Genomic DNA, 14,430 nt, shown 5'->3' on the forward strand with positions numbered 1-14,430 from the left:
CTTCAGCGTAAAGCATGCGAAAAAAAAAGTGGAACCAGGGGCTAAGACAGCGTAAGTTTGTACAGAAATCAGACTAAACCAAGACACACTGATACATAGAAAGGCAATAGCAAGAATAAATTCTTCAATTGGATTGGCAGAAGTGGGAAAAGATATATGTACCGATAGGCGCATGCAACTGCGAGCTGATGTACAAAAAATTGCGGTTCGTGAAAGCGTACAGAGTTCAATGGATAATTTATGTGCACTAACCGAGTGTGCGAACTTTCTCCCACAGCAAACTTTACACAAACCCTGAGCCTCTCTCTAGCTCTTATTTTTCATCAATAGCACCTCCGCGACACCCCTAATTTTTTTTCCCTTGGCGAAGCTCTTAGCCCAATTCTATGGCCTGTCTTTAAACATTAATGCGTAGACGCTTTCGTTCAACTTACTTCATCGCTAACAAAGCAGAAACTTCCCTAACAAAAAAAAAAACAAAAACGGAGGACAAAAGATACACGTGTGAAACGAAGAGCAAACCAATATGCTCTAAATAAATACCTGAAGCGCAAAATACTAAATATCTAGAACATCAGTAAAGGGGAAGCCAGCAGCGGCGCTGGAAGATTGGAAAGAGGAGACACCACGTTAATTAGGAAGCTCCGACGAACACGACGCGCCAATGTAACTCGCGCACTGCGCTCCATCAAAGCGTGAAGAAGCAAAAGTGTCACACCCTGCAAAGCACGATGAAGCTTGGGAATGCACTTGATTTTTTTATGTTCCTCTCATTATTTTCTTGACTAGATTATAATACTAGCTGTAAAAATTTCAGTACTGTAAATAAATACATCTAAATAAACAATGAAACATACAAAGTGTATGAGGTGAATAAAGAAACGCAAAAAAAAAACGGCGAACTTAACAAGTAAAAATATTCTCAAGTGAGGACAAGGCAAGTGTGAGGACACGAAAAACAAAACAGAGCGATTAGAAGGCGGGTAAAGGGCAAACGCGCAGAATGTTAGTCACGTAATTATACGGTGTTGCACCTTTCTTTTTGCCGACGTGTTGAAAAGATGGGAGGTGCTGCTTCCTCGGTACTCACAGATATAGGCAATGCTTTGCAACATAGTTGTCGCATTAGAAGATATTTAATTTCCGTGCGCATGAAAGCAATGGAAGCGAAAATTCTCGAGACTGTGAAGTTTTCCTAAATATTGCGTACCTGTGCCTCTGAGTCTGACGGGCTTATTTTAGCTTTATTAGAACTTTATTTGTTCTAGACAACTTGAAATTCGCATGAGCAAAAAATCTCGTGATCTGGGAATCGTATTACCATGGTATTACGCATTAAAAGGGGGAACAAAGGATAAGAAAGATGTGTATTAAAATAGCAGCGACAGTAAAGTCATGGCTGAGCGCTAAGGGAAGGCGATATTCGATTTGTGTACAGGTTGAAACATTGTTTTTATGCATACGTGACTCGTTTTTCTGCATCATTCTCATCGTGACGAATGGAAATAAGATAAACAATATCTGGTTTGTCGTTTTTTTTTCTAGATTTTGAACTTTCACCACCACAAGTTTTTGTGTCGTTACTTCCATATTTGTTTAGTATGCATTGTATGTGCCTCAAAACCAAGTTGTAGTGTGAGGTGAAAAAGTGGATACATTCCCTTTTGCAAAAAAAAAGTGCCATTTGAATAGAACTTATGAGCTTTGAAAGGATGTGAGTGGAGAGTGGTGCCTCCTGTTTATCGAAGGGGCTGGTAAATTGTGAATCGCCGCAAAGCATAACTTTAACGGTGACACTACAATGGCTCTCTAGTTTCAATGAGCGTCTGGGAGGTTGTGCCTTGCATATTTTTTGTCTAGCTATGTTATCAGCTCCGCTCGTTCACCTCTACGCTGGGCTACTCAACATACTGAGCGCACACTCTCCGTCCACACCAAGGTGATCGCAAAGGCGATGATAGGCTGTGCCGGAACACTCAAGTGAGGGCTCGAAAGTTTAGTCTACTTCCTTCCAGTTTGGGGTTTTCTTCAAAGCCGCAAGTCCAACACCAGTATCGTAATAGCATAGCGGCTAAGTCGTTAAACATCTAAGCTGTGAGATATCGTTACTTGCCACGGTGGATGAAATACAATGCACACGTACAGTTCAAAATAAAATATGAACAAACAAAATTTAAAAAAATACAATACACAACGAAATACAATGCATGCAATGTGGATGAAATACAGTGCACACGTGGCCATCTTTAGGCACCTAAAAAAACAGTTTGTAAAAATTACTCTGAACTCCCCTCGTGTGACCTGGCTTCTAGTCATATCATGGTTACACCATTTGTAGCGCCGTAGTTTGTTTGCAGCTGCATTTTAATCCTGTGATGACATCGTAATGTGATCCAGTATGGTCAATAAAGAGAAGCTCTTTTGGGCAATTGGAGACAGCAAACATTCTATGTAACGAAATATGTAGAGCAGTAGGAAAATCATCACAACGTCAACATCACCAATACAAGCATCAGGTCACACATTGATAGATTATGCTTCCGCTAGAGAGATACTGTAGAAAAAAAAACGCATTTTCTCACTCTAGTAAACTACTCTTTCATGAAACCCCGCAAAAAGAAGAAAACGAACCAGTGGCGAAAGCGCTGTTTAGTTACAGTAACCGCTAAAGGAAAGGAATTTTTATAGAGCCTGTTGTAAACTCTCTTGATGTAACTAAAATAATTACCTTTGTAGGGTACCCGCCCCGCCATACACCATCATTTTTGTCTGATTGAGAAGCAACCACTTTCCCATCATTCGTCGCCATGGTGTAAAGCGAGGTACCCGCTACATATCTGCAAATCATTAGGCGCGCTGCCATCACGAGAAAATCATGGCTGACGCAATTGTACCAGATTCAAAGCTTTAAACAACCCTCTGGTTACGTAAATCGCATTGTGTGACGCGCGGTTGCCAGCTTACTTTCATATTTATTTTTTATTTTTTATTTATTGCGAATACTGCAGGCCAGTTTGTGGCCCAAGCAGGAGGTGCAGTTGGCAATACACATAACACTGTTACACATACATACAAAGAATAAAAATAATAACAATAAAAAGGAGTACAATGCAGATTGGTCAAGGCATAGCACACCATACAATGCATATACTTAGCGACAGATGCTTTCCTGGAGCGCTTACCAGTCTACACTACGGGCAATAATATGAGAGATAAGGAGCTTTATTGAGGTGGCGAGGAAACTGATAATCGGGGTCTTACGAGTTTCTTGACAACTAACACAAGTACACTTGCGAGGTAACCAGTAGGCTACAAATCCTCGTAATTTTTGTGAAGTAGGTCAGCATCCAAGATGCCGTTTTTTTTTTGTCGTTCTTGGAGAATGGTGGTAACTGCGGCGCACGCGTAAGACATGACGTGCACATTGTTCGTGCTGTGGCTGATGACAAAAAAATTATGGCGGTGCCTTTTGCATTGATTGGGAAGTATTCAACGATCTCGCCGTTACCCAGTCGGCATTATTTTGGCGTCTAGTTACGCAATTCGAATTGCGTGACGTCTGGTTGTTATTCAACTTTTCTACCGCTTCATATTACATATATTAATGGTAATCCTTTCCAACATGAAACCTGCATAAGGTCGTAGGTTCAAAAACACCACGCCCACTGGGATGATACGCTCGGTAAACGAGCGAACGTGGGAAAATAAGAGGCGAGTGGCGACGGCATCTCGAGGTTTTCTTACCAGTCTTCATGATTTACTGAACTTGGACGGCGTTATATAGCTCTTAATTGGTAAATAAAGGAAGCAAAATTTTTTGCGAGCCAGCCAGAGACACAACATTCGACTTTCCGGGTCCTTCGTTAAGCTATTAAGGCTAAAATAAAAGAAAAAAGCCTGACCTGATCATCAATAGTTTCGGCGACCGATTTGAAAGTATAACATTTTATGCACCGAAGAACTGCGCAGTGTTAATTTTCTTATAATCTAGTGCGGCGAAAACCTATAATTGGCCAGTCATTTGGAAGTATAATGTATTTCTCTTGGTATTTATTGTTTTAATGTAGCATTCATTTATGTCTTGAGCCCCGCTATTCTAGCTTTTTTTTTGGACTGCGCGAATAGTAAGCAGGTCCCACGTTCTTCAAATAATTTTTCTTTGCAAGTTAATGGTCTCTCCTGTCCTTATGTTTTTGCCTTGCATTGCGTTGTTACTAAACTGCACGATATGAATAAACTATCCCGAAACTACGTTTTAAATTTATTATAGTTCATCTTCAAAAAACAAACACAAAAACGGATAGTAAAGAAACAAAACTGATACAGTGGCACTATGTAGACCAATAAGAAATTCCTAAAAACTCTAAGATAGCTAAACTCACCGCTACGAACACGTATTTAAATTTTGTAGCAATACAAGCTTATTTATTTCTAATTTTAGCCAGTACAAGTGAACATAGATTTAAGGGGAAACACTGTATTGAGCAGGACTCATTTCAAACTGTAAATAAAGTTATTCATGTTTCTTCTCAATGTATTGCGTAATCTAATGCACCCTTTGCTTGTGCGCCAAGCAGTGACGTTACCGAATTGTCTTGTAAAACATTAAACACTGTCTAGTAAAGAATGTTTTACAGTCGCCTTCATCGCTACGATTGGCGGTGACTTACACTGCAAGATTTGCATGCACATAAATGCCCTGCAAACATGACTATTGGACCTCACAAAGTAGACAACCTAAATATGTATTAGCGTGCGATATACTTTCCTTGAGTTCATTATCTGCCAGTTCTCACTAAGTCTGTGCTAAAAAAAAAAAAAAACTTGCCCATCAGATTCTCTTGCTTAAAAGTTCTGTAAGGGCCGACTTAGTATGTGCTGAGCTGCAATACATTCATGCACTGTCGCGTCCTGAGATTCTTCTGTGCAAATTAATTCCTTCTTAATTAGTTGTGACAAAAGACAAATTAAGCCCTGCACAGCTAACGTATTCACTATGAGATTACGAGCACGTGGAAAAAGAGACGAACAAATGGTCGAAGGATATTTTTTTGTTGTAGTTCCCAGAGCGAAATCCCGCGGGTACCATTTATTAGTACCGCTGACGGCCGTGTCAGCGACATGGCGTTCGCACGGAAACACGCCTGTTTCATTTTTAGCGCACACAAAGTTTCGCGCTAAGAAAACGACGCTGTTGAAAGATTGAAAAAGAAACGATGGTGAAGAGTGTATTTTTTTCGTTCTGGCTTTCAAGTCGGCGAAAAAGACACAATACTTGGGCAAACAGCGGACGAACGGTGGCGGTGCCGGGTAACTGTGTTAGAGCGCGCCGCACGGAGGATTCGCGATCGATGGCGCTTTAAAGACACGTTGAGCGAGCCTCGTAAAGCTGACAGGCCGGCGGGAAAGAACCGTTCGATTCACTGACAGCGACGGCCGTCCTCTCGGGTGCGCTTCCCGGAAAGAAAGCGCCGCATCGCTGAAACTGAGGAAGTTGAAAGCCTCGAAAATGCGTGCGCTTTCCGTGGTGCTTGTTTCGACGCACCAGAAAGTCACAAAAAAATCGAGTGAGGCAAAAAAAAGATGGCTGGCTGACCACAAGCACAGCGGCGGATGATTGGAATGCTGCCTGCCATTCAGTGTCACGGTGCATTTTCGAGTGACGTATTTTTTGTTTCCATGGCCGATCTAAGTGAGGCCTTCGTCACGAATGAGCCACTGGGCCCGATTTCCATTCTAACCACACTTTTCGAGCCTCGGTGACGAACAATAATGGCGCATGCGCATTACGTGGTGATGTACGATTTCTTGGAAGCCCCTTTCTCAAGTTCTTAATAGGCTTGAAGACAGTCAAGTGTCAGATAATCTTTTTAGGCGCAACCAACAAACAAAAATGACAGGAAGAAGATTCAAAACTGAACAACCTTTCATTTAAGAAAATGAGAAATGAAAGCACGTAAAGAGGAATACAACAATCAAAAATGAAGTAGAAAAGTTATAGGTTCATTGTCATGCTAATTCTCTTCAAAATTTAGAAATAACAAACTGAGGTATCTGAAATTATCTACGTTTGTACAATTAGTGCGCAATCAAGGCATGCGCTAGATATCATTATTGTTCGTACGGTAATCATCACACTCAAACTGTTGGTTGACTAATATGGGGGGGGGTTGAACGTCCCAAAACCACCGTATGTATATGAGAGACTCTGTAGTGGAAGGCTCCAGAACTTTCGACCACCTGGGGTTCTTTAACGTGCACCCAAATCTGAGCACACGGGCCTACAACATTTCCGCCTCCATCAGAAATGCAGCCGCCACAGTCGGGATTCGAACCCGTGACCTGCGGGTCAGCAGCCGAGTACCTTAGCCACTAAACGCCGCGGTGGGGCTCACCCTCAAACTGTGTGCGCGCACTCACGATGGTATAAAGTAATGGGAATATAAGTATGTCTTGCTACAGCAACCGACTCTCTAAAAGTAACATAAAGGCACCGCTATCAGTTCTTTTTACGTCGTCTCGTATTTCATCTGATTGGCCAGTGACGCCATAGCAGCCTTTGTTAGGGGAAAATCATCCTAAGGAATATCTATTGCTGAGGAAACACAACTCTCCAGGCGCCAGCCCTCATGCCGTGAAAAAGTTGAAGAAATGGTTGGACCAGTGCACAAAAATCGGTAAAACCAATCTCTAGGACACGGCCTATCTTTCTGCTAGAGACCATTATGTGTAATGCAGGCAGAAGGGTAGATGATAAATGTACAGTTGGCACAGCGAAGATCCAGATAAAAGATATATATAATGTAATCGGCACAAACGTTTCTCTAAAGAAGAGTAAATTATTAGTGACAAGATGTGATTGGACTTTAATGCAGACAATTTGTTCAATAGAGGTTTTAAAGAACATTCAATTAAAGGTAGGACAATTTACACGAAACCTCTAAGTTGCAGTGATACTCCGGTCGGGAACGTCGAAAATCGCTGCCGACAGAAGCATAACAAAACTACGTGCTTAAGCTCGCCATGCCTAAGCACGAAAAGAAAAAAAATAACCTTTATTATGATACAAACAAAACTGGAACAAAGTGGTGAAATGGCGTCATGTGAAAGGTAAATTAAGGTAATAGTAAGTTGGAATGGCGAAATGTTTTTCGCTGCCCCGCCCCGCCAAGAAACAAAGAAACAAAGTCTTTCCGTCGGGATTAGTAATTTTGAAGAAAACAATGTTAGATTGGATAAAAAAATTGCTTTGTTATCTCAGTGAACGTGCAAATTGTGACAGTAAGCTCGTGTCAGCACACTTATTACGTCACTGTATCCAATAACGTTGCTACTAATACGATAATACAATTTTAAAATATTTTGCGGAACTTTTTTATAGCATATATCCGACGAATGATGTATCTTGCAATTATGAAAAAAAAATTGGCAAAGGAGCTTGTAGAGAAACGTGTTCAGCTCCACTTAAGTGCATCCTAGCATGGGGCAAAGCATGCAATGTGTGTTTCCTACAGAAAAATCGTTACTTTTTGCCCCTTACTCGCCCCCGGTCCACTTGTGAAGATATCGTTAGAATCTCACAAATAACGGATTCATTAGTTGACGAAACTAGTGTAGTCTGTGCACTTTGCATACATGAGACATGTGAAAGTTTACGTCACCCAAAGCGGCAATGCCACCAACAGACATCGTCTTACAACACAGATCCTGCAAATGCAGATCATTTCTTTGTTAACTAAAAAGGTTTGTACCAATAAGCAAAAGGCATGCAATGCTTTTTAATACACCAGGAACGTGTAATCTAATTATATAAAGACAGTATGCGTAAGCTATACAAAAAAAAGAGCTAAGTTAAACCGAGAACGACGAACATGAAGACATAATCAGAGTACTAGAAGTAATACAAAGATAAAGTCATGATGGAAGAGTAGTCACGTAAACAACGATAACTGTATACATTGAACCTTGAAGATATAATGGTTCGCACATCCGTGAAACAAAGGTTATCGAACCAGGTTCTCGAATTGATATTTGTGTCGCTATAATGCACGTATATTCTTCGTGAATTTTCCTGTTCTTCACGTTCTTAGAACACTCTAGTTAAAAGCGATGGAAGGACACTCTGCATATAGACGACACGTGCATTCACTTCATTACTTGAGTCACGTGCGTTCTAACTCTCATTTTATAATTACCGAAACACAGTGAACCACCGTTGTAGGTACTACAGTTATGACATACCGATATAGATAACGCTCTAGTGCCTTAAAATAACAAATATAGCGCGTAATTGGGACAAAACCTCTTCCAATTAACGAAGAGAAAGTATACTTCAGCTGTGAATATCGGTCTCGTTTGTGAAATAAGGTGATTGCTTCTAAAGGACTGCGGTTCCTCTTCTAGTAATCAAGAGACCTGGAAACGTAATAGCGCGCTTTTCCAGATTACCGAATTGTGCGGCAATGGTGCTTCGGGCTTTTTTTTTTTCGATTATCCGCTGCCTGAAATTGCCCCACAGCGGCCTTCTGCGGAAGGACCGATAAATGCTCCGCGTTTTTTCGCTCGAACGCCATTCAAGTCCACCAACAGTCCTCGGTAAACGATGGTGGGTGCGTTTGCTTGTTGTTGTTGTTGTCGTTGTTGTTGTTGTTGTTGTTGTCGTTGTTGCTGTTGTTATTGTTGTTGATGATGATGATGATGATGTTTCTTCTACATAAACGGTCGCTTACCGAAATCTTGTTTTGTTTTCGTATTAACGTACAATTTCTTTCCGGTTGCAACCACACAGTGCACTGGCTATGTTTTTACTGTAGTTAAGGAGGTATAGCTTACAAAGAAAGCTGCAAGCTTTGATGCGTTTTGTAGCGTTGAAAAAAAAAAAAACCTCTGGTGAGGAGGATAACCTACAAATGAGCTAGCCCTCCAACCATATTATAAACTGAGAGATAAAAACTTCACTGCTGATTGGCACGACCCTAAAAACTTTCTTCTCGCTTTCTCACATACGTAAGTGGATCACTGCTAAGTTTGTCTAACCGCATTTGTCGAAGGGATACTTCTACTGATGTTCTCCCATGCTACTGCTGCGCTCCGATACCCTCGAAGCAGCCCGAGTTTCGTTCTCCGCCCTGAGGTTTCGCATGAAGTGCGAATCGGCAACATCGCCACCTCGTGATGAACCTCGTATGTTTGAGTGGTAGCATGTGGCGCAGCGAACGACTGCGGCTCAGAAGGACATGAAGCGCTCCTTCTTCACCGTTTTCACCAAAGTTACAATGATGGGAGGGGTGTGCTCTCGGAGGGGAGGGAAGAAGTGGCTTTTGTTTGGAGAACGCGCAGTTTAATCTGACTGGTGCAGTCGTGCTCGCTTCGTTTTCAAAGAGATCATCGGACTGCTGGTGTCGTCGGTGTACGCTCACCAGTTAGCCTGCTTTAAACCAATGGTGCACGTCACTTCGCTTTCTGTAGCGGCCGCTTCTATTTACGTCAGCGTTTTGTAGAGATAATTGAGATGGATCATATATAAAGGAGTTTGCTGCTAGCATTGTTCTCGTATAGCATGAAAATTTGTTGCTATTGTATTCATTAGTTCACACCTACGGCGGAAGTGCGACTTTTTTTTCTAGACAACTATATACAATATCATTTAAGTTCAGCGGATAGCGCATTGTCCCAGAAGTAAAGGACTGTTTCATCCATGATGTAGGAGAGATGTTAATCTCTGCTTTGAGCACAGTTGAGGTGGTATGTTTTGAAGAATGGTAGAAGCATCAAACGCAGCAACGTTTCCTTTGGGTCATACGAAAACACTGCGTCAGTTATTTTGTTATTTACAATTAGTTTCGAAACATCCTGGGCTCATGAAGGGACACTTTAAATATACTTTGTACTACAAGTGCACCTGCAGCACATAAAACAAGACTTTTTAGCATCTCTAGGGTTCTAAAAATGCAATAATGAATGGAATCAGTGATTACGACGTGGCTGTCCTGTGCTCACGAAATCTTAGCTGCGAACGGCTAGTAATAAACCGCAATTGTCATGCCAATGCGGTTTTCCTCTTACATGAGGTCCACCGTGGTGACGTACACTTTTGCAAAAATGATTGGCATATTCACCATATAAATACTAACCGTTCTTTTGTCCCCAAAAGCATCAGAATCTTGGTAGGTGAAGGCAGAAAATTGCTGGTTAGGAAAACGTACTGCCTACATAATAAATAAATAGTGCTGACTCTGAGAATCATCCTCATCAGCCTGGTGATTATAATGCGTGCTTATTAGAATAATTAGTACCTTACGAAATTTTACCACACTAGCAACTTAGTAGCCGCATTAGGTTGTCATGGTGCTCGATTGCTTGCGCAACGGTAACGTCTTCTATTGTGGCCGCATTTTGACAGAGGCGAAATGTTAGAACCCGTGTACTGTGTATTGCCAGTGCGCGGTAACAAACACCAGATGGATGAAATTTCCAGGGCATCTACTACCGCAGGCCTCGTTATCACATCCTGACTTTAGCACGTTAAACACGATATCATTTTTATCCCCCTAGATGAAATTCAGTGGGCCTTCAGCGTGACCGATTCTCAAAGTTGTCCACTTTTTTTAGAAGCTTCTCAATGAAAATACACTTAAAACAAAAGGAGACAGGAAGTAATACCTTTACTAACTTTTTAGTTTACCTATATAGTGATGCTTGTGATGGGTCGTCAGTTGCTCGCGCGTTCTATTACGCATCATCGTGCATGCCCTTATTTATCTAAGTGATGTTTTATTCATCATCAAGATCTCGGGCACAAGCTTTTTCGCAGGAAATGTAATGATCCGCGATAGCATCCACAACAGCTCAGAACAAATGCCATGAACTTGTCTCGAATCCATTACGTAATTGCACCATTTCATGTTTGTCAAGTACTATGTGGCCGGCTGAGGCCCGCAGCGGGCATATACATATGTGTTAAAGCTTTCGCGGTGGATAATACCTTGAAGTGATCGCAATATCAGTAACTATCTCGCAGGGTATTCGAGGTATGTCAGAAAAGTAATAAGACTGGCAGCACTATTGCGCATAATATATATATATATATATATATATATATATATATATATATATATATATATATATATATATATATATATATATATATATATATATATATATATATATATATATATATATATTTATTTATTTATTTATATATATATATATATATTTATTTATTTATTTATATATATATATATGCTTAGTCTCATTTCTTTAACGCACCTTGTAACTCATAGAAGTTATTGTGAATAAGGTACAGTTTGGGCGAAGAACAAACGCACGATGGTGTGGAAGTTCCAAAACTAAACGAAGCACGCGAGCTCTACACAAAAACGAATGTCATCGCACTCCATCAGATAAGTGGCTCTTCCTTCTTATACAGTAATGGGGACACAATCTTCGGGCACATTTTAGTATAAAAATAATGAACCACTTTTTTTAATGATCACTCTCGCATTCACTTTTGCGTAGCTTGGTTACAGCTAGTATGCTCCATTTTTCTTTCAGAAAACCCATACTTGTACACAATCGCACTCTACACGCGCCTTGCCTTGTACTCAGTTAGTTACTTTGGCGTGTCACATTCCAAAACTTAGTAAATATTCCTAATGAAACTGCTTAGCTACAATGGCAACGATCTGATAAGAATAATAAGCGAAATTCCGTTCTATAATCGTATCAGCACGTCAGAATACAAAATCAGGAACTTGTACTTACTAAATTTATACTAAAGGGCCACTCACCAGACTCTCCAAAAGCAAAAGAACGAGCACAATACTCTGTCCTAATATTCGTTGTCATTTTTGAGCACTTCTGTGACACAGACAGTAGTTACCGTGACGTCTATAACGTACACCCACGGCCACGTCTGTGTAGAGCACGTGAACAGGCGGTTTTTGCTCTGCGGGCCGAAACCTTGGGGCAGTTTCGGGCTGTGAATTGGCGTATCCGGGGCATGCACGGCCTTGTTGTCAGGCTGACCACGTCAGAGCCTGATACTGCCCCAAGTCTGACCCCGCAGAGCGAAAACCACCTGTTCACGTGCTCTACACAGACGTGGCCACGGCTGTAGATGCTTTTGATTAGTTCATACACGCGAAATATAAATGTGATTTGTCTCTTGCACTGCGTTGCCATGCAGCGACCCATCCGTTCTTCTTTGTCTCGCATGAATATCGTGCAAAATCAACCTTTCACACTTCATTTTGTGTACTTGCAACTGCGCAAGCGACAATACTAGCGTGTAGCTGAAAAGTGCGAAATCTTGATATGCTCCAGCGCTCAGTGCTGACATTATTCCCGTGCTTTCAAGAACTAAGGGGCGAGAAAGATGCATTGTTGCGAAGGCAAGGAGAAAGCCACTAATCGTGTTAACGCGGGATGGTGACAGGCTCTTTGAGGAAGTGCTTCTAATTGTGACATTGTTCGGTCCAGTCCTGAGACTTGCAGCTTAAGGATCGTAATATTGCAAATCTGCGAGGTATGAAACCAATCACAAATTGAAAGCGGGATATAAGAGGCAATGAAAGAAGCCCAAGCCTTGGTAACATACAGAGTGTCTTTCGAAAACAAAGACACTAAAGATTACACTGTGACTTGTGCACGAAAGTTTCATTTCTCGGCGAACATAAGAATATCCTGACATCACTTTTGCTTTCGAAGCTGAACTCACGCAGCTGCACGTATGCATTATTCGTCATCAGCGCAGTGAAGTGCTTGAATATTTGTGTCATTGAGAATAATGTCGTATTTATAACGAGGCCACACACTTCTTTCTATGCTGGTTTACATCCAAGTTTAAATGAAAACAACAACAACAACAAAAAAGAGTGGTTACTTGTCGTGAAACAGTTCTTAGGATGTGGCAGAGCAGCATAATGTTTGGAACTTTTCTCACGCAGAGTCACTGCAGAAGATTACCGCGAACGCGTGAAAGGATTTCTCATAGCGCGCAGCACACAATTTTCTGACACCAGCAGCCACAAGATTCTTTCCATAATTGATTCCGCGCCTCGCTTCTCTAACCACATTTTCCATCTGAACGTATGAGCTGATCAATTTATAAACAGCAGAAGTTACTACGAGTGTGATGGTATACCTTTGTTGGAAGGTGGACAAGAAAAGGTGCACCACCAACGTCTAAAATACAATGAATGTATTAAAAATGCGTTAGAACGGGAGACTGTGAAGTTGTTTACATTCTTGTAAATTCTCTGTATTATACGTACAGCAACGGCTCGTTATCCGCAGCCAAACCCTTCACTGCTCATGAAATTTACCTCAACACGACGAAAGCATATCACATTTTGCAGATGCGTTTTTAGAAAATAAAATGTAGGGGACAAAAGCATGTTACCGATGAAATTCTGGCCTGCGAAAGTGAGCCATTGGAGGGAATAGGGAATATATGCACGGCTTAAGTAGTATTGTCAGAATAAAATTCTATGGCATTCGCGTTCGAAGAGAACCGCAACCATTATCGCATTACAGCAACTTAGAAACAAGATGATGGCGCTTAACAATGAAGCCCCTCCTAACGTTCAGGCATTGAACGACACAGAGAACGAACAGCAGGTGAGAAACAGAAGAAATAGGAGTATGTAGCGTGCAATCCCCCATGCTTTTCACGGTTGTCTCCTACCGCATCAGTTATGACAATAAGCGCTTCGTGCTATCATGCTGCAAACAGGCGCGCATATCTAATAAGCGTGAAGGAGCGGCGAGCCGGCGACATGGCACTATCTTCACGCCGGCAAGCGCGAAGCATCACCGCACCATTACGCAGACAAGCTAGCTTACCCGTAGGAGGAGTGACCACTAGGGCCTCTGACAGGGCTGCGTGAAGGAACACGAGTAACAGGACCCAGCTTGCGAGACGGGAAACACCGCGCCACATTGTGCTGGCCTTCGGGACAGCCCAGGATGGAATGCGTGGAGCGTACATTGCCACTCTCCGAATGTTTCCGCGTGTTGCGTTCTCACTTCCTGCACCGGAAGGACGCGGCTCCGTGCACTCGCGCCAACACCAGTCTGCACTCTGCGCGCACCGGAGTCCAAACCACGAGAAGAACGGAACCCTAGTCTGGCCCCGCCTCCTCTCGCAACCCTCCTCCTTGTCCTTCTCTCCAATTCTCCGCTCAAAGTTTTTCCCTCGGTTCTACGCGCTTCGAGCGTTGAGGCAACAGGAAGTTCCCTTTCCTCCCGTGTCTGACGTCACATCCGGGACTGGTCGATGTGGGCACTCCGATGGAAGCAGAACGGAGGGGGTCTAGGCGCACTCATTGAACACGGCCACTCGGCAAGGGAATACCGCCGTCGCACAACAGTGCAAGTTGTGCAGTAAACCTTTGAGATCGCTCTCGTCCAGTCGTTGGCGGATCATAT

General features: G+C 42.1%; 1 protein-coding gene across 1 annotated transcript in view; it reads right to left on the reverse strand.

Moving 5' to 3' along the window:
• The window catches only part of LOC119172843 (uncharacterized), a 103,801-nt gene extending 89,710 nt beyond the window's left edge, over window positions 1–14,091 (reverse strand). The window contains exon 1 of the mRNA XM_075893590.1: window positions 13,846–14,091. Coding sequence (XP_075749705.1) covers window positions 13,846–13,990 — 145 coding nt within the window. The 5' untranslated portion in view covers window positions 13,991–14,091. The remainder of the gene's footprint in view (window positions 1–13,845) is intronic.
• Window positions 14,092–14,430: the final 339 nt, after the last annotated feature.

Source organism: Rhipicephalus microplus, chromosome 4, assembly GCF_043290135.1.
Source record: "Rhipicephalus microplus isolate Deutch F79 chromosome 4, USDA_Rmic, whole genome shotgun sequence".
NCBI lineage: Eukaryota > Metazoa > Arthropoda > Arachnida > Ixodida > Ixodidae > Rhipicephalus > Rhipicephalus microplus.